This window comes from Echinops telfairi, unplaced genomic scaffold, assembly GCF_000313985.2.
Source record: "Echinops telfairi isolate 266 unplaced genomic scaffold, ASM31398v2 ScPeMD7_29;HRSCAF=101, whole genome shotgun sequence".
Classification (NCBI taxonomy): Eukaryota; Metazoa; Chordata; class Mammalia; order Afrosoricida; family Tenrecidae; genus Echinops; species Echinops telfairi.
The window spans coordinates 4,533,223-4,544,313 of record NW_022103926.1 but is presented as its reverse complement, the minus strand read 5'-3'; the positions used below and the strand labels follow the sequence as shown (position 1 = coordinate 4,544,313).

At 61.3% G+C, this 11,091-nt stretch overlaps 2 protein-coding genes across 3 annotated transcripts in view; one reads left to right on the top strand and one right to left on the bottom strand.

Annotated features, from left to right (window-relative positions):
• The window catches only part of ZMAT5 (zinc finger matrin-type 5), a 39,361-nt gene extending 31,652 nt beyond the window's left edge, over nucleotides 1-7,709 (top strand). For both annotated transcript variants that reach the window (XM_004715328.2, XM_045289660.1), the window contains exons 4-6: nucleotides 825-905; nucleotides 2,225-2,336; nucleotides 7,375-7,709. In XM_004715328.2, coding sequence (XP_004715385.1) covers nucleotides 825-905; nucleotides 2,225-2,336; nucleotides 7,375-7,504 — 323 coding nt within the window. In that variant the 3' untranslated portion in view covers nucleotides 7,505-7,709. The remainder of the gene's footprint in view (nucleotides 1-824; nucleotides 906-2,224; nucleotides 2,337-7,374) is intronic.
• CABP7 (calcium binding protein 7) lies at nucleotides 6,935-10,031 on the bottom strand. The gene is made up of 4 exons (XM_004715352.2): nucleotides 9,869-10,031; nucleotides 9,275-9,387; nucleotides 8,987-9,140; nucleotides 6,935-8,867 (listed from the first exon to the last, which is right to left on the bottom strand). The coding sequence occupies exons 1-4, from the start codon at nucleotides 10,029-10,031 to the stop codon at nucleotides 8,740-8,742; spliced, it is 558 nt and encodes a 185-aa protein (XP_004715409.1). The 3' UTR covers nucleotides 6,935-8,739.
• Between the last annotated feature and the right edge of the window lie 1,060 nt (nucleotides 10,032-11,091).

Below are 11,091 nucleotides of genomic sequence, written 5' to 3'. Positions count from 1 at the left end.
ACACCGACCCCTGTCTCCCTTCCCCCATGGTTTCTGTTGTTAATTCCCCCTGGAAAGGGGTGTATGTTTATGTGTTGATCAGTGCGATCCGTTCTCCCTTTCTCCCTTCCTCTCCCCCACTTCCCCTACCCTTCTGGGATCGCTACTCCCATTCCTGTTCCTGGTTTCTGTGTGGTGTGGTGAGCTCCCATCTCTTAGCTATACCTGTGTACATGCTCCGGTCTAGTTTGAATTGAGAAGCAGCACTGGGGTCATGATAGTGGGGGGTGAGGAAGCCTTAAGGAACCAGAAGAATGCTGTGTGTTCCATCGGTGCTTTACTGTGTCCTGGTTGACTCATCCCTTCCCTGTGACCCCTCTGTGGGGGGATGTTCCATTGTCTACAGATGGGCTTTGGGTCTCTGCTCCAACCCCCCTCATTCTCAACCGTGTTTTTGTGTGCTATGGATCTTCTGATCAGTCCCCTGTTGTCTTAAAGCCTGTCTAGCGTCAGGGATTGATAGTCACAAAGTGCCTGGACTTGTGTGCCCTCCTCCTCCCCTCCCCCCCTGACAAAGCTGCCCTGCCAGTTCTTCCCATGGCACCCAGGCATTTGATCAGGGTGGGGAGACATGTTGGGACATCACAGGGGCCACTGAAGAACGGGTGACAAGAGACAAGCCTTCTTGGAGGGCCACACTCAGACTGGACCCCCATAGCAGCCAGGGCAGCCAGGGAAGGGCCTTGAGTCTAGTGGGGGTGGGGCCGGGGAAGTCCAGGGTCTTGGGCGGGGCTGAGGGAGCCCCTGAAGCTCTGGGTCCTTCCCCAACATCCTTTCCTCCACAGGCCAGTGCGACTTCGGGTCCAAGTGCCGATTTTCCCACTTGTCTGGCAGAGACCTGCAGGAGCTGAGCCGCCAGGTGGAAGGTGTGTTTCTACAGGGGCCTGGACTGGCCAGAGGAGCAGAGGGGGTGTCTTGGGAGGTGGTCCGTGGCTTCTCCTCACTCTGCCCTTCCTGGGGGTGGCCTTCAGGGGAGGTCACGAAGTGGGTTCCACCTGATGCCCGAGAGGCGTCAGGCCAGGAGCCCTGAGGGATCATCTCTGCTCCCTCCTCCTTGTCTCCCTGCACAGCAGCAGCAAGCCTGGCATTCTTTGTGTACACCCCTACCCCCTTCAGTCTGTAGCCCATGGAGCCCCCCTGCTCTGCACGAGGCTTGCACCACAGGGGCCCGGGGAAGAGCAAGTGCAGCCACCCAGGAAGGAAGGGAGGGTGGGCTGGCCCTGCCTCCCGTCAGACAGTGAGGAGGTGGGCTTCCATCCAGGAACAGACCAGGACTTGGGCAGGGGCTGTTACCCCCACCCCCCACCCCCCCACTCCCACCCTCCACAGACACACAGGTCAGAGGCAGACTGGGTCTGTGGCCTTGAGGAGCCGGCAGCAAGTGTGCTGGGATGGCCTTGCCTTGCCCTGGGCTGCTGATGGCCCAGTGGCTGTGGCCCTGCATACACCTGCTTCCGGGTTCTGTCCAGGGGTGAACTACGGGCTCGTGAGGTATGGTTGGCCAGTGGGGGAGAGGGCCTGGGGCCTGGCCCTGGGGCTGGAGACTTGCTGGCAGTTATTGGGCTGGGAAGGGCCCAGGGCAGAGGCCTACTCTCAGCTGGCAGCTCCACAGTGCTGGCTGCCCCGTCCAGCTGTGAGCTGGGCACATGGCTTTGCCTCCGGGGGTGGGGTGGGGGGGCAGTGCCCTGACCTTTCCAGTGTGGAGCTCGTGAGGGTGGAGGGAGGCGGCCCAGAGGGGTTGCATGCGAGGAGAGTCTGGCCACATCACGTTCTCAGGCCCAGCGTGCACACAAGTTCTTTGTTGCGTGGTTTTAATTCAGTGAACAAAGGTTTTTGTAGGACTTTACATGAGACAAAACCTTAGGTCAGACTCGGCACATGGCCAAGTAAAACGCAGCCCTGTTCTTCTCTGTACCCCTGGACTTGCTGCCTCTCTGTACCCCTCGATTTGGCCACCCCTAGAGTTAGGCATTCCCAAGGGCTGGGCTCTTTACATCCATCCTCCTGCTTCGAAACCCCAAAAGCTCAGAGGCTGTCTGGCTCTCCCGTGTTAAAAGAGGAGTGGCCCCAGACCCCAGATGGCCTGGGGAGGTGGTGGCCGGGAGTGGGGACAGGCCAGAGCTGCCCATATCTCACCCAGCCTGGCCTGAGTATGTTCCTTGCTTGCCTCTCTCTCCCCCTCCAGAGGAGAGGCGGGCCAAGGAGTGGCCGATGGACATCGGGGAGCTGCCTGAGGTCCATCTGGAAGACTGGTTGGAGAAGAGGGCCAAGCGGCTGAGCTCGGCTCCAAGCAGCAGGTACAGGTCCCCTGGGTGCCCCCCTCTTCCCACAGCAGGACCCCAGCCAGCCCGCCCTGCCTTAGGCTTCCATGAACAGACATGACCCCCACCCCTGGCAGGGTTCCCTCGGAGCTGTTGGCCCCCAGACCTGCTTCCCTGGCCTTGCCCAGCCCATGTTGGTCATCTCCACGTGAAAGTGGCAATACAGCTTTGACTTCATGCCACGGCCCACCCTCCCTGGGTGCCCCGCCTGCACCCCGCCCTGTCCCTTCAGTCCCCTCAACCCCTCCTCTGCCTGTGCACAGGGGGACGAGGCTCATGTGGGGCCCCTTGAACAGCTGGGAAGAGGCAGGGCTGGGATCCCCCAGAGGGTGACAGGATTACTGTCCCACCGGAAGGGGGTGAGGACCCCCTCCAGTCCCTCAGCTCTTGGGCTGGGGAGCATGCAGAGTCAGGGGGTGGCCTCTGCCCACACTTTACCACCTGACTAAGGCACACACAGGGGTGGCGGGGGCTTCTGAAGCCCACTTGGCGCCAGAGTTCAGGCCAAAGCAGGTCTCCTGGGTATCCGAGGATGTACACATGAGTTGCCCATGACATCAGACACGTGATCTCACTTGAGGCCCCCTGCCCCACCCACCCTGGGAAACAGGGCCTCGGAGGGAGTGGCAAGGTGGTCACCACACCCATGGGGACAGCCTTCCACTGGGGCCCCCAGGAGGGATAGGTGTGCTTGCTTTCTCCGTGCCCAGTGAAAAGAAATGAAGGTGTTTTAAAATGAACTTTGTTGTGGGTTTTGGTGAGGGCCGGGTTCCCCTTGCACCATCGCCACGCAAGCTTCTCAGTGACATTGGCCGCGTCCTTCCCAAAGCGCGAGCATTCCGCCCTGGTGGCTCTGGACCCACGCAGCCAGTCGCCTGGTCTCCTTACTCTCGTCCTTGTCTTAAAGCCATTGTTGACAGTTTGGTCGAATCTCGGTTGGCTGGTTTTGTTTTGCTTTGATAACGCCCTGGCCTTCCTGTATACCTCACCACTCCATGTGACCACAGCCGCTCAGTATTAGCAGGTACTTGTGGGTGATGGTCATTATTTTTTAGCACATCTGCTACTCAGCCACAAGGTGACCTCAGGAGTTGGTTTTGATCCAAGGTTTGAAGAACATCAGGGCAGGAGTCTCAGGGAGTCCTCCAGTCTCAGCCAGCCCATTCGGTGTAGATTTGGGGTCCTTTTGCTGTTGCTGCTGCATTTTGTTTTGTTTTGTTTAAGAATCTTGAGTTCTGTTCCACATTTAACAGGCTCCATCTCGCGTGGGCCTGATCAGCGGGGTCAGTGGTGGTGGCCGGGCACCACCTAGTTCTTGTGGTCTGGGAGTCGGTGAGGGCTATCTATACAGGGACCGTCCATTTCATGTCGACTGTTGGTCCTGGTTCTTCTGAGAGTCTTTCCTGACCTTCTTTCTCTTTGGTCCGGAAGGAAGACACACCCATAGTTGTGCCTTAGGTGGCCACCCACTGCTTTGAAGACCAGGGGTCCTCAAACTTCTTAAACAGGGGGCCAGTTCACTGTCCCTCAGACCCGTTGGAGGGCCATACTATAATTTAAAAAAAACAAACTGTGAACAAATTCCTATGCACACTGCACATATCTTATTTTGAAGTTCAAAAGGGGGTGGGGGGCAAAAACACCCAGTGGGCTGGATAAATGTCCTTATGTAGCCCGTGGGCCATAGTTTGAGGTCCCTTTCCCCAGATACGACTCACCAAACTAGGATGTATCCCCAAACTCTGTTTTCACTCTTATTTTAAATCTATGTCCAGTACAATGCAGACACAACTCAAATGTGGGCTGTGAGGTGAGGTAACTTTCTGCTGGGCAGGATTGTGATTTGGGTCATGTGGTTTCCCCTGGGGACCAGGGGCCCATCCAGGGTTCCAGCCCACAGAGGTCTCTCTCCTGCCCGTGTGGAAGAGGCTGGGCTAGTTGTTGGGCCCCTAGGGGGCTTCCCTGATTGCTTGAGCCCAGTTCAGTTCTACTGCCCCCTGCGTGGCTCCTTGCACCCACACTGGGTCCCATCTGCACTCTGCTTGTTCACCTGCCCCGTGATTGAGTGACCTGGGCCTGGGGCCTCCAGGACTGTGGTTTTGGGGTGCCCCCGGAGCCCCTGCCTCGGCATAGACAGGTATGTCTCAGCACTTGCTAACACTGAGCGCCTGTGGCCCAGAGTCACAGGGAGAGTTGAGGTGTACAGGAAAGCCAGGGTGCTTGGTGCAGGCCTGGGGCGCCCAGGAGTGTGGGCACTTAGGGGTTCTAGTACCCCATTTTGAAGCGGGGGAATCTGAGCCTCTCCAGGGGGCTGTCACAGTCCTGTTGCTGTGGTGCTTCCTGGAGACCCTCTCCCGACCTGCCTCCCATGCACCCTGCCGAGCCAGAGACCTGCAGCGACCACAGAGGAGTGCCACAGTGGCCGGGGCCACCGTGCACTTGGGACTCTGAGCCTGCCCTCGGTCCCGCCCTTGCTGGCACCCAGCCTGGCCACTGCCAGGGACCTGCTGTCCCAGAACCACTCGTTCTCTGCTCCCAGTGCTCTGTGCCCAGAGGAGTTCCTCTCTGGGCAGAGAGGGTGGTTGGAAGGGCAGTGGCCCCTGGTCTGATGGCCACTGCCTGTTTGGGGGCAGCTGGCTGTGTGAGAAGTGACTCTCCACGCTTTGGGTCTGTCCCTGGATCCCTGGCCCTGTGCTGCTGCCTCCACGACCCCTGGTTCTGCTCCCCAGTCTCCCGCCGCAGCCTCCAGTCATCCGGCAGGAAGGGCCAGGTCTGCTGTGTTGGGGCCCCTCACACACTCGGCTAGTTCAACAGCCACTGCAGCCCACTGCCCCGTCCTCGCCTCCGCATCCCCCCTCCATACCCCCACCTGCCGTTCCCGCCACGCCTGCCGGCCGCTGTGTCCCTCATGCTATGCTAGACACCAGGCAGCTCCTGAGCCACGCTGGCCACTCAGGATCATGGTGCTGCGTGCTCCCTCTCAGCGAGCACTGATGCCCATCGGCCCCCTCGCTTCTCCTGGTTGCCCCGGGGCCGTGAGCCCTGTTGGCCCCGAGTGTTAGTGCCAGCAGCCCTCTGTAGGGACTGGTAGTCCCTACTTCTCTCTTCTAAGGCACTGTGGATGATGCCTGCCAGGCTCAGCCCCTGTCTGCGCAGCCGGAGAAGGTGGCTCCAGGGGCGCGTAGCCTGGTGGCGTTGGCCCATCCCCATCAGCAGACTGACCCTGAGGCATCTGCCAGGGGTGACGGTGCTGCTGGGGACAAGCAGGACAAGCTAATCCCTGGCGGCAGCAGCGGTGGTGGCATTGCTGTGAGGCCGAGCCTGCACGTGGCCTGCTTGCCATTGTTGGCTCTTCAGATTGTGACTTGATCCCACTTAATCTCCCCTCTGTGCCCTCTCCGGGGCAGCGCGGCCAGCCGGCCCAGACTCCTTTGTCCACAGTCGGACACAGCCTAGGGTGGAGGAAGGGTGCTCTCGTCCTTGTCCACGGGCGTGGGCGGCCGAGAACCCAGGGCTGTGCTCTACGTGGGTCTCCCTGCCTGTTCCCTGCGGGGCCGAGGGTGCAAGGGCTCTAGGTGTCAGGAGCTGGCACCCTAGGGATCTGTGGGTGTAGGGCCCAGGGCTGAGCTGGGCTTAGAACTTGGCCTTGCCTCAGGGCACCCTGGGGGCCCAGCAAGTGCCTGACAGCTGGGGCACTCCCTTCCCATAACTGCAGTGCCTCCTCCGCTCCCACCCTTCCCTGTGGCTGGCAGAGCTTATGAAATCTCCCCAGCGCCCGCCTGTCACCCGTAAATCACGGCCAGGGCTGCTTCCGTGCTCTGCAGGCCGCCAGCTGAGCAGGGCTTTCCCTGGCCTCTTGCACCAGGAGGCCCCGAGGCAGCACTGAGGGCGCCCAAGGCCCACCTGGGCCAGCAGCCAGGCCTGAGAACTGAGGGCAGGCCCCAGGCCCCCACCTCCACCTCCGCCTGAGGCCTCTCCTCACCTAAGTTATGGGAGTTGTGGGGGGTTCCCTTTCTACAAGGGGGTTGCCAGGAACTGGCAGGATCTAGGTCATGGGAGGGGCAGGCCCCTGGAGCCGAGGGAGTAAGGGGAGAGGTTGGCTAGAGCTCATGTCTGGCTTACACCCCCTCACTGTGCCAGCTGCACAGGGACTGACCCCTTGCCTTCTGTGGCCCCATCTGTCAAATGGGCTTTGTGTGAGGACCCCCGGGCCATGGGGTGTACTCTGCAGACATTCCTGGGGCTGCCTCTTGGGCTCTGCGGGTACAGACAGATGCCTCCACCCCCAGGGACCTCGGGTCCAGAAGGAGAGACAGACAAGCTCCTAGGGCTGTAGGAAGACCCAGTCCCGGGTGCTCCAAAGCACAGAGGAGGCGGCGCTTCTGAGGTGCTCGGTGGGGGGCAGGAGGGCGAGGATGAGGCTTGTAAGAATGTTCGTTTCCATAGTTTAGTTCCTGAGTTCAGTGGCTCTTATGTGCTTGTAAAACTTTTTTAAAAGTATAAGGACATTGAAAAACAAAAAACAAAACACCCAAACTGGCACCACGTAAACAAAACCACTCTTAGCATCTCGCTGTGTCTTCCAGGTAGTTTTTTTATGCATTTATATATGTTATATATCTTTCAACAAAAATAGTATCATGCTATATACATTATTTTATAAGCAACTCTCTCCCCACTCACACACATGACGTCAGGGCGTCTCCCGTCAGTGAAGGTCAGCCGACCACCATGTTGCTGCAGGCTCATGGCGTCCCCGTGGTGGATGTGCGCAAATGGTCGGTCAGGTCCCCACAGGCGACCTGAGGGCTCTAGGGCAGCCACTCTTGTCACCAAGTCCCTCCCACCCCCCACCACTGGGCCATCCCTTGGGGCTCGTCCCTGGACTGAGGCTGCTGGCTCAGAGGGGCCTGCTTTGCTTCTGGAAAGCCCCTCCCCTTCCTGCTGAGGCGGGTGGAGGAGGTTGTCTGGGTGACATCCCACCCTAACTCTCTGCCCTTCTCCCCTTCTCTAGGGCCGAACCCACCAGGACCACTGTCTTCCAGTACCCCCTGGGCTGGCCACCAATCCAGGAGCTGCCCCCCTCTCTGCGGGCCCCTCCACCCGGGGGCTGGCCCCTGCAGCCCAGTGTGCAGTGGGGCTGAGCCCCTTGACCCTGCCTGGCTCCCACTGTCAGCTTCTCACCGGTCACAGCGAAGAGGAGTGGGCAGCCCCCACAGGGCCTCTGCTGCAGCCCGGGACCCCCGTGGGCCGCAGCCCCAGCCCCGGCCCTGAGACAGGACGCACATAACCCTCCCTCCCACCTGCCTCCTGCCATTTGTTTTTACATAAAGAGTCTCTCAGCCCGTGGCTCCGTCTGCAGTCTACGTCGGGCTTGTCTCCCTCGGGGCTGGTGAGGCGCATGGCCTGGCTGGGTGCCGCAGGGGGGCTGTGACCAGGCCCACTGCATGGTGGGGCCAGTCTGCAGGTGCAGGTTGGCAGTCCCACTGCCGCCCGTGCTGGGTGGTGCCGAGCATGTGGGTGGTACACCTGGAACCAGGCTTGAGCTGGGTCTATGCCTCAAGGGCAGGAGACATGGGGTCCCAAGAGGACAGCCCCTCGGCCTGGGGGCAGCTCAGGGTTCCTTTGGGAGGTGCCCTCTGGCCAGTAGGTCACTCAGGGGCCCCGTCTGAGTGCCTTGTCTCCAGCTGCAACAGAGCTCTAGGCTTTATGTGTATGTGGGGGCAGGGGAGTGCCCAGCAGGGGGTGCTGATGGCCATCTCACAGCTCCGTCCTCCATAACCACTTGACCTTCCTGAAAACCTGCTGAAGGGGAAACTGAGGCCAAATCTCAGACCCTCAGGCTCCTCATCTGTGAAATGGGCCAACGGTCCCACCCGACAGGTGCCAAGAGAAACCAAGAGACTGTAGTTGAGTCTAAGCTTGGAAGGGCTGGAGGGAGGGGCCCAGTCCCAGGCCATGCTGGACTGCCCAAGTTGCCCACCCTCTGGGCTGCCCAAATCGCCTACCCACCTCCCACCCTGCCTGCTGCCCTGGGCACAAGGTGCCCCATCCACCTGAGGGACCACAGCAGTGACTGGGCTCTGGGGCGCCTGCCTTCGCTTCCCGAGAACCCCGTGACGGTGGGAAGAGTTAGTGCTACACACAGGCCAGGTGGGGACATGGGTGGGGCAGGGTGGTGGCAGAGCCGTCACCCAGCCCTCCACTGCTGGGCAGGGCTCCGTGCAAGGCCCAGCAGGGCAGGGGCAGGGGCGGGCTGGGGTGCTGGTCACTGCCTCTGGGTCCTGAGGGTACTGGCTCAGGAGAAGGGGCTGCAGGCGGCGGCGGTGGCTGCGGCGTGGGTCCCATGCACCGAATGCGCCAGACGGGCCTGCGAGGCCTATTTCATGCCGCTGCGCAGCACCTGGTTGGCCGCGATGAGCATGACGCTGATGATGAAGGCAATGGCGAAGGCGCAGATGAGGCTCTTGCGCACACACGTCTGGCGGATCTGCTGGTTGGAGCAGGCTGTGGCCACGAGAGACGAGACAGGGAACCAATGGGCCAAGAGCCACCTGTGCAGGGAGCCCTGGGGACAGCGAGGCTCTGGGCAGACAAGGAAGTCCCCAGCCCTGTCCCCCACTCACTCTCCACATCCACAGGGCACTCCTCAGCCGTGCCCAGGTGGCTCTCCTCCTCAGTCATGATGATGTTCTCGATGTCCTTCATGGACAGGTGCTCACAGAAGGTGTCGTAGAGCAGACGCTTCAGCTCGTCCACGGTCAGCTTCTGCATGTCGCACTGGGGGTGCAGGCCACGCAGTGCTCCTGCCGCCACCACCACAGCCACCCACTCGCCCAGCACCCCGCCCAAGCCCAGCTCCTGCACAGTGGGACCCTCACCTCCCACCAGGGCGGCGGGCTGCCGGGACGCACCTTCCAGAAGACCGTGTCAAAGTCGGTGCCGAGGAACTTCTCTGGGATCCCCGAGGTGGAGAGTTTGGGGCCCAGCAGAGTCACGAACTCCTCAAAGTCCACCTGGCCGTCTCCTAGAGCCACAGAGGGCCGGTCGGCGGTGGGACGTGTCTGGGTGGATCCCCGGGGGCGGGGATGGAGGCTTGGCCCAGGTGGGGCTGGCAGGTGGAAACCCTCCCAGCCCCTGCTGCCATCCTGTGGGTGCTGCTCTGGACTGGGGGCGGGGGGAGGTTAAGGGGTAGGGGCCACCACCACTGGCTACTCGAAATTCTTCCCGCAGAAATGCCAGGGGGCAACTCCCTCCTACACAAGTGATTTTAAACAACCGTGGTGGGATTAGGGTGAGGTTTTTTTTCTCTACCTTTTCTGTAGACTTGACCTTCCTGGGAATAGGGAACCCCTGGGTAGGGCTGGGCTAGCCACCTCTCTGCCTCGACTCCAGGCTGAGGAGTGGGTCTAGGCCTGGCTCCACAGGACAATGGATGGCAGGGGCCAGCGGTGGGGGTGGGGTCACCTAGCCCAGTGACCCCGAGGACACGGGCCGGCCTGGCTTACCGTCCATGTCCAGCCGCTGAATGATGACCTCTAGCTCCACCTCGTTGGGCATGTAGCCCAGGGAGCGCATGGCCGTGCCCAGCTCCTGCTTGGAGATGAAGCCGTTGCCGTCCCGGTCAAACACCTTGAAGGCCTCTCGGATCTCTGTCAAGGAGCAGAGCATCCTGGGCCTCAGCCCTGCCCCTCCACCCCTCCACAGAGCCCCTGAGCCGCTGCAGTACCCACACCCACAGCCCCCCTGGCCTGCTCTAGACAACCCTGGGGCTGCTGCAGGCCGGGGGTCCTCTGCAGGAGGCCACCAGGCCCAGGGGCCAGGGCTCTGAGTGCGGCAGGCAGGAGGCTGCCCTGCCCCCTCACCCTAGCTCAGCTGTGGCTGAGATCTGGGGGGACGGGGGAGGCGGGGCTGCAGTGACTCCCTTGCCCTGGGGGAGACTGAGGACTTGGACATGGGCCTGGGACCGAGCAAGCAATTCAGTGCCTGACCCTGGCCAGCCTCGGTTATGGCCACAGTAAAATGGGCAGCGCTGCTGTCTGGCTGGAGGTGTACCTCCAAGAAAACGCCCTGGACACTGCGTGGGGCAGCGCCCTCTCCCACAGCGGGTTCACCAGGTCATGCAACTGCACAGCAGCGGGGCTCACGATGTGGGGGTGGCAAGGACATGCAGACATCACTGGGAGCCCTGACCCCGCACCTCCACCACTGCCCCCCTGGGAAGTCTTCCTTACTATCACAGCCTCCCTCAGGAGGTGCTAGTCAGGTGTTCAGCCTCGGTACCCCCTCAAAACCCTGGGAGTGCCCCTGCCTAGAGGCCTGTCCTCAACTGCCCCGCCTGCTGCGGATCCCTGGGGTGGGCTGGGAGGGGGAATCCAGCTTTGGCCTGAGCTGTTATTCTGGGCAAGCGCATGGAAATACAGACAAGTGAGTTGCCCTGTGCTACAGACAGGGAAAGTGAGGCGCAGGGGGGAGGTGGCCAACTCGGTCAGTGTGGTGTCAGGGTTCTCCTTGGGGGCTTCGGGGGTGAGGGCAGAAGTCAGGCTGGCCCAGGCCCGGTCTTAGGAGTCCGTGAACCCCTGGAACTGCGTCTGGCATCATGCACTTGGGGTCATTCCCCAAACTCAGAGACACGGGGGCTGTGACTCAGAGAGGGTAGCCACGGCCCCAGGCCACACAACAAGGTCAGAGGCTCCAGCCCCCGTGATCTAGGGGCTGGAGGCCGGGGATC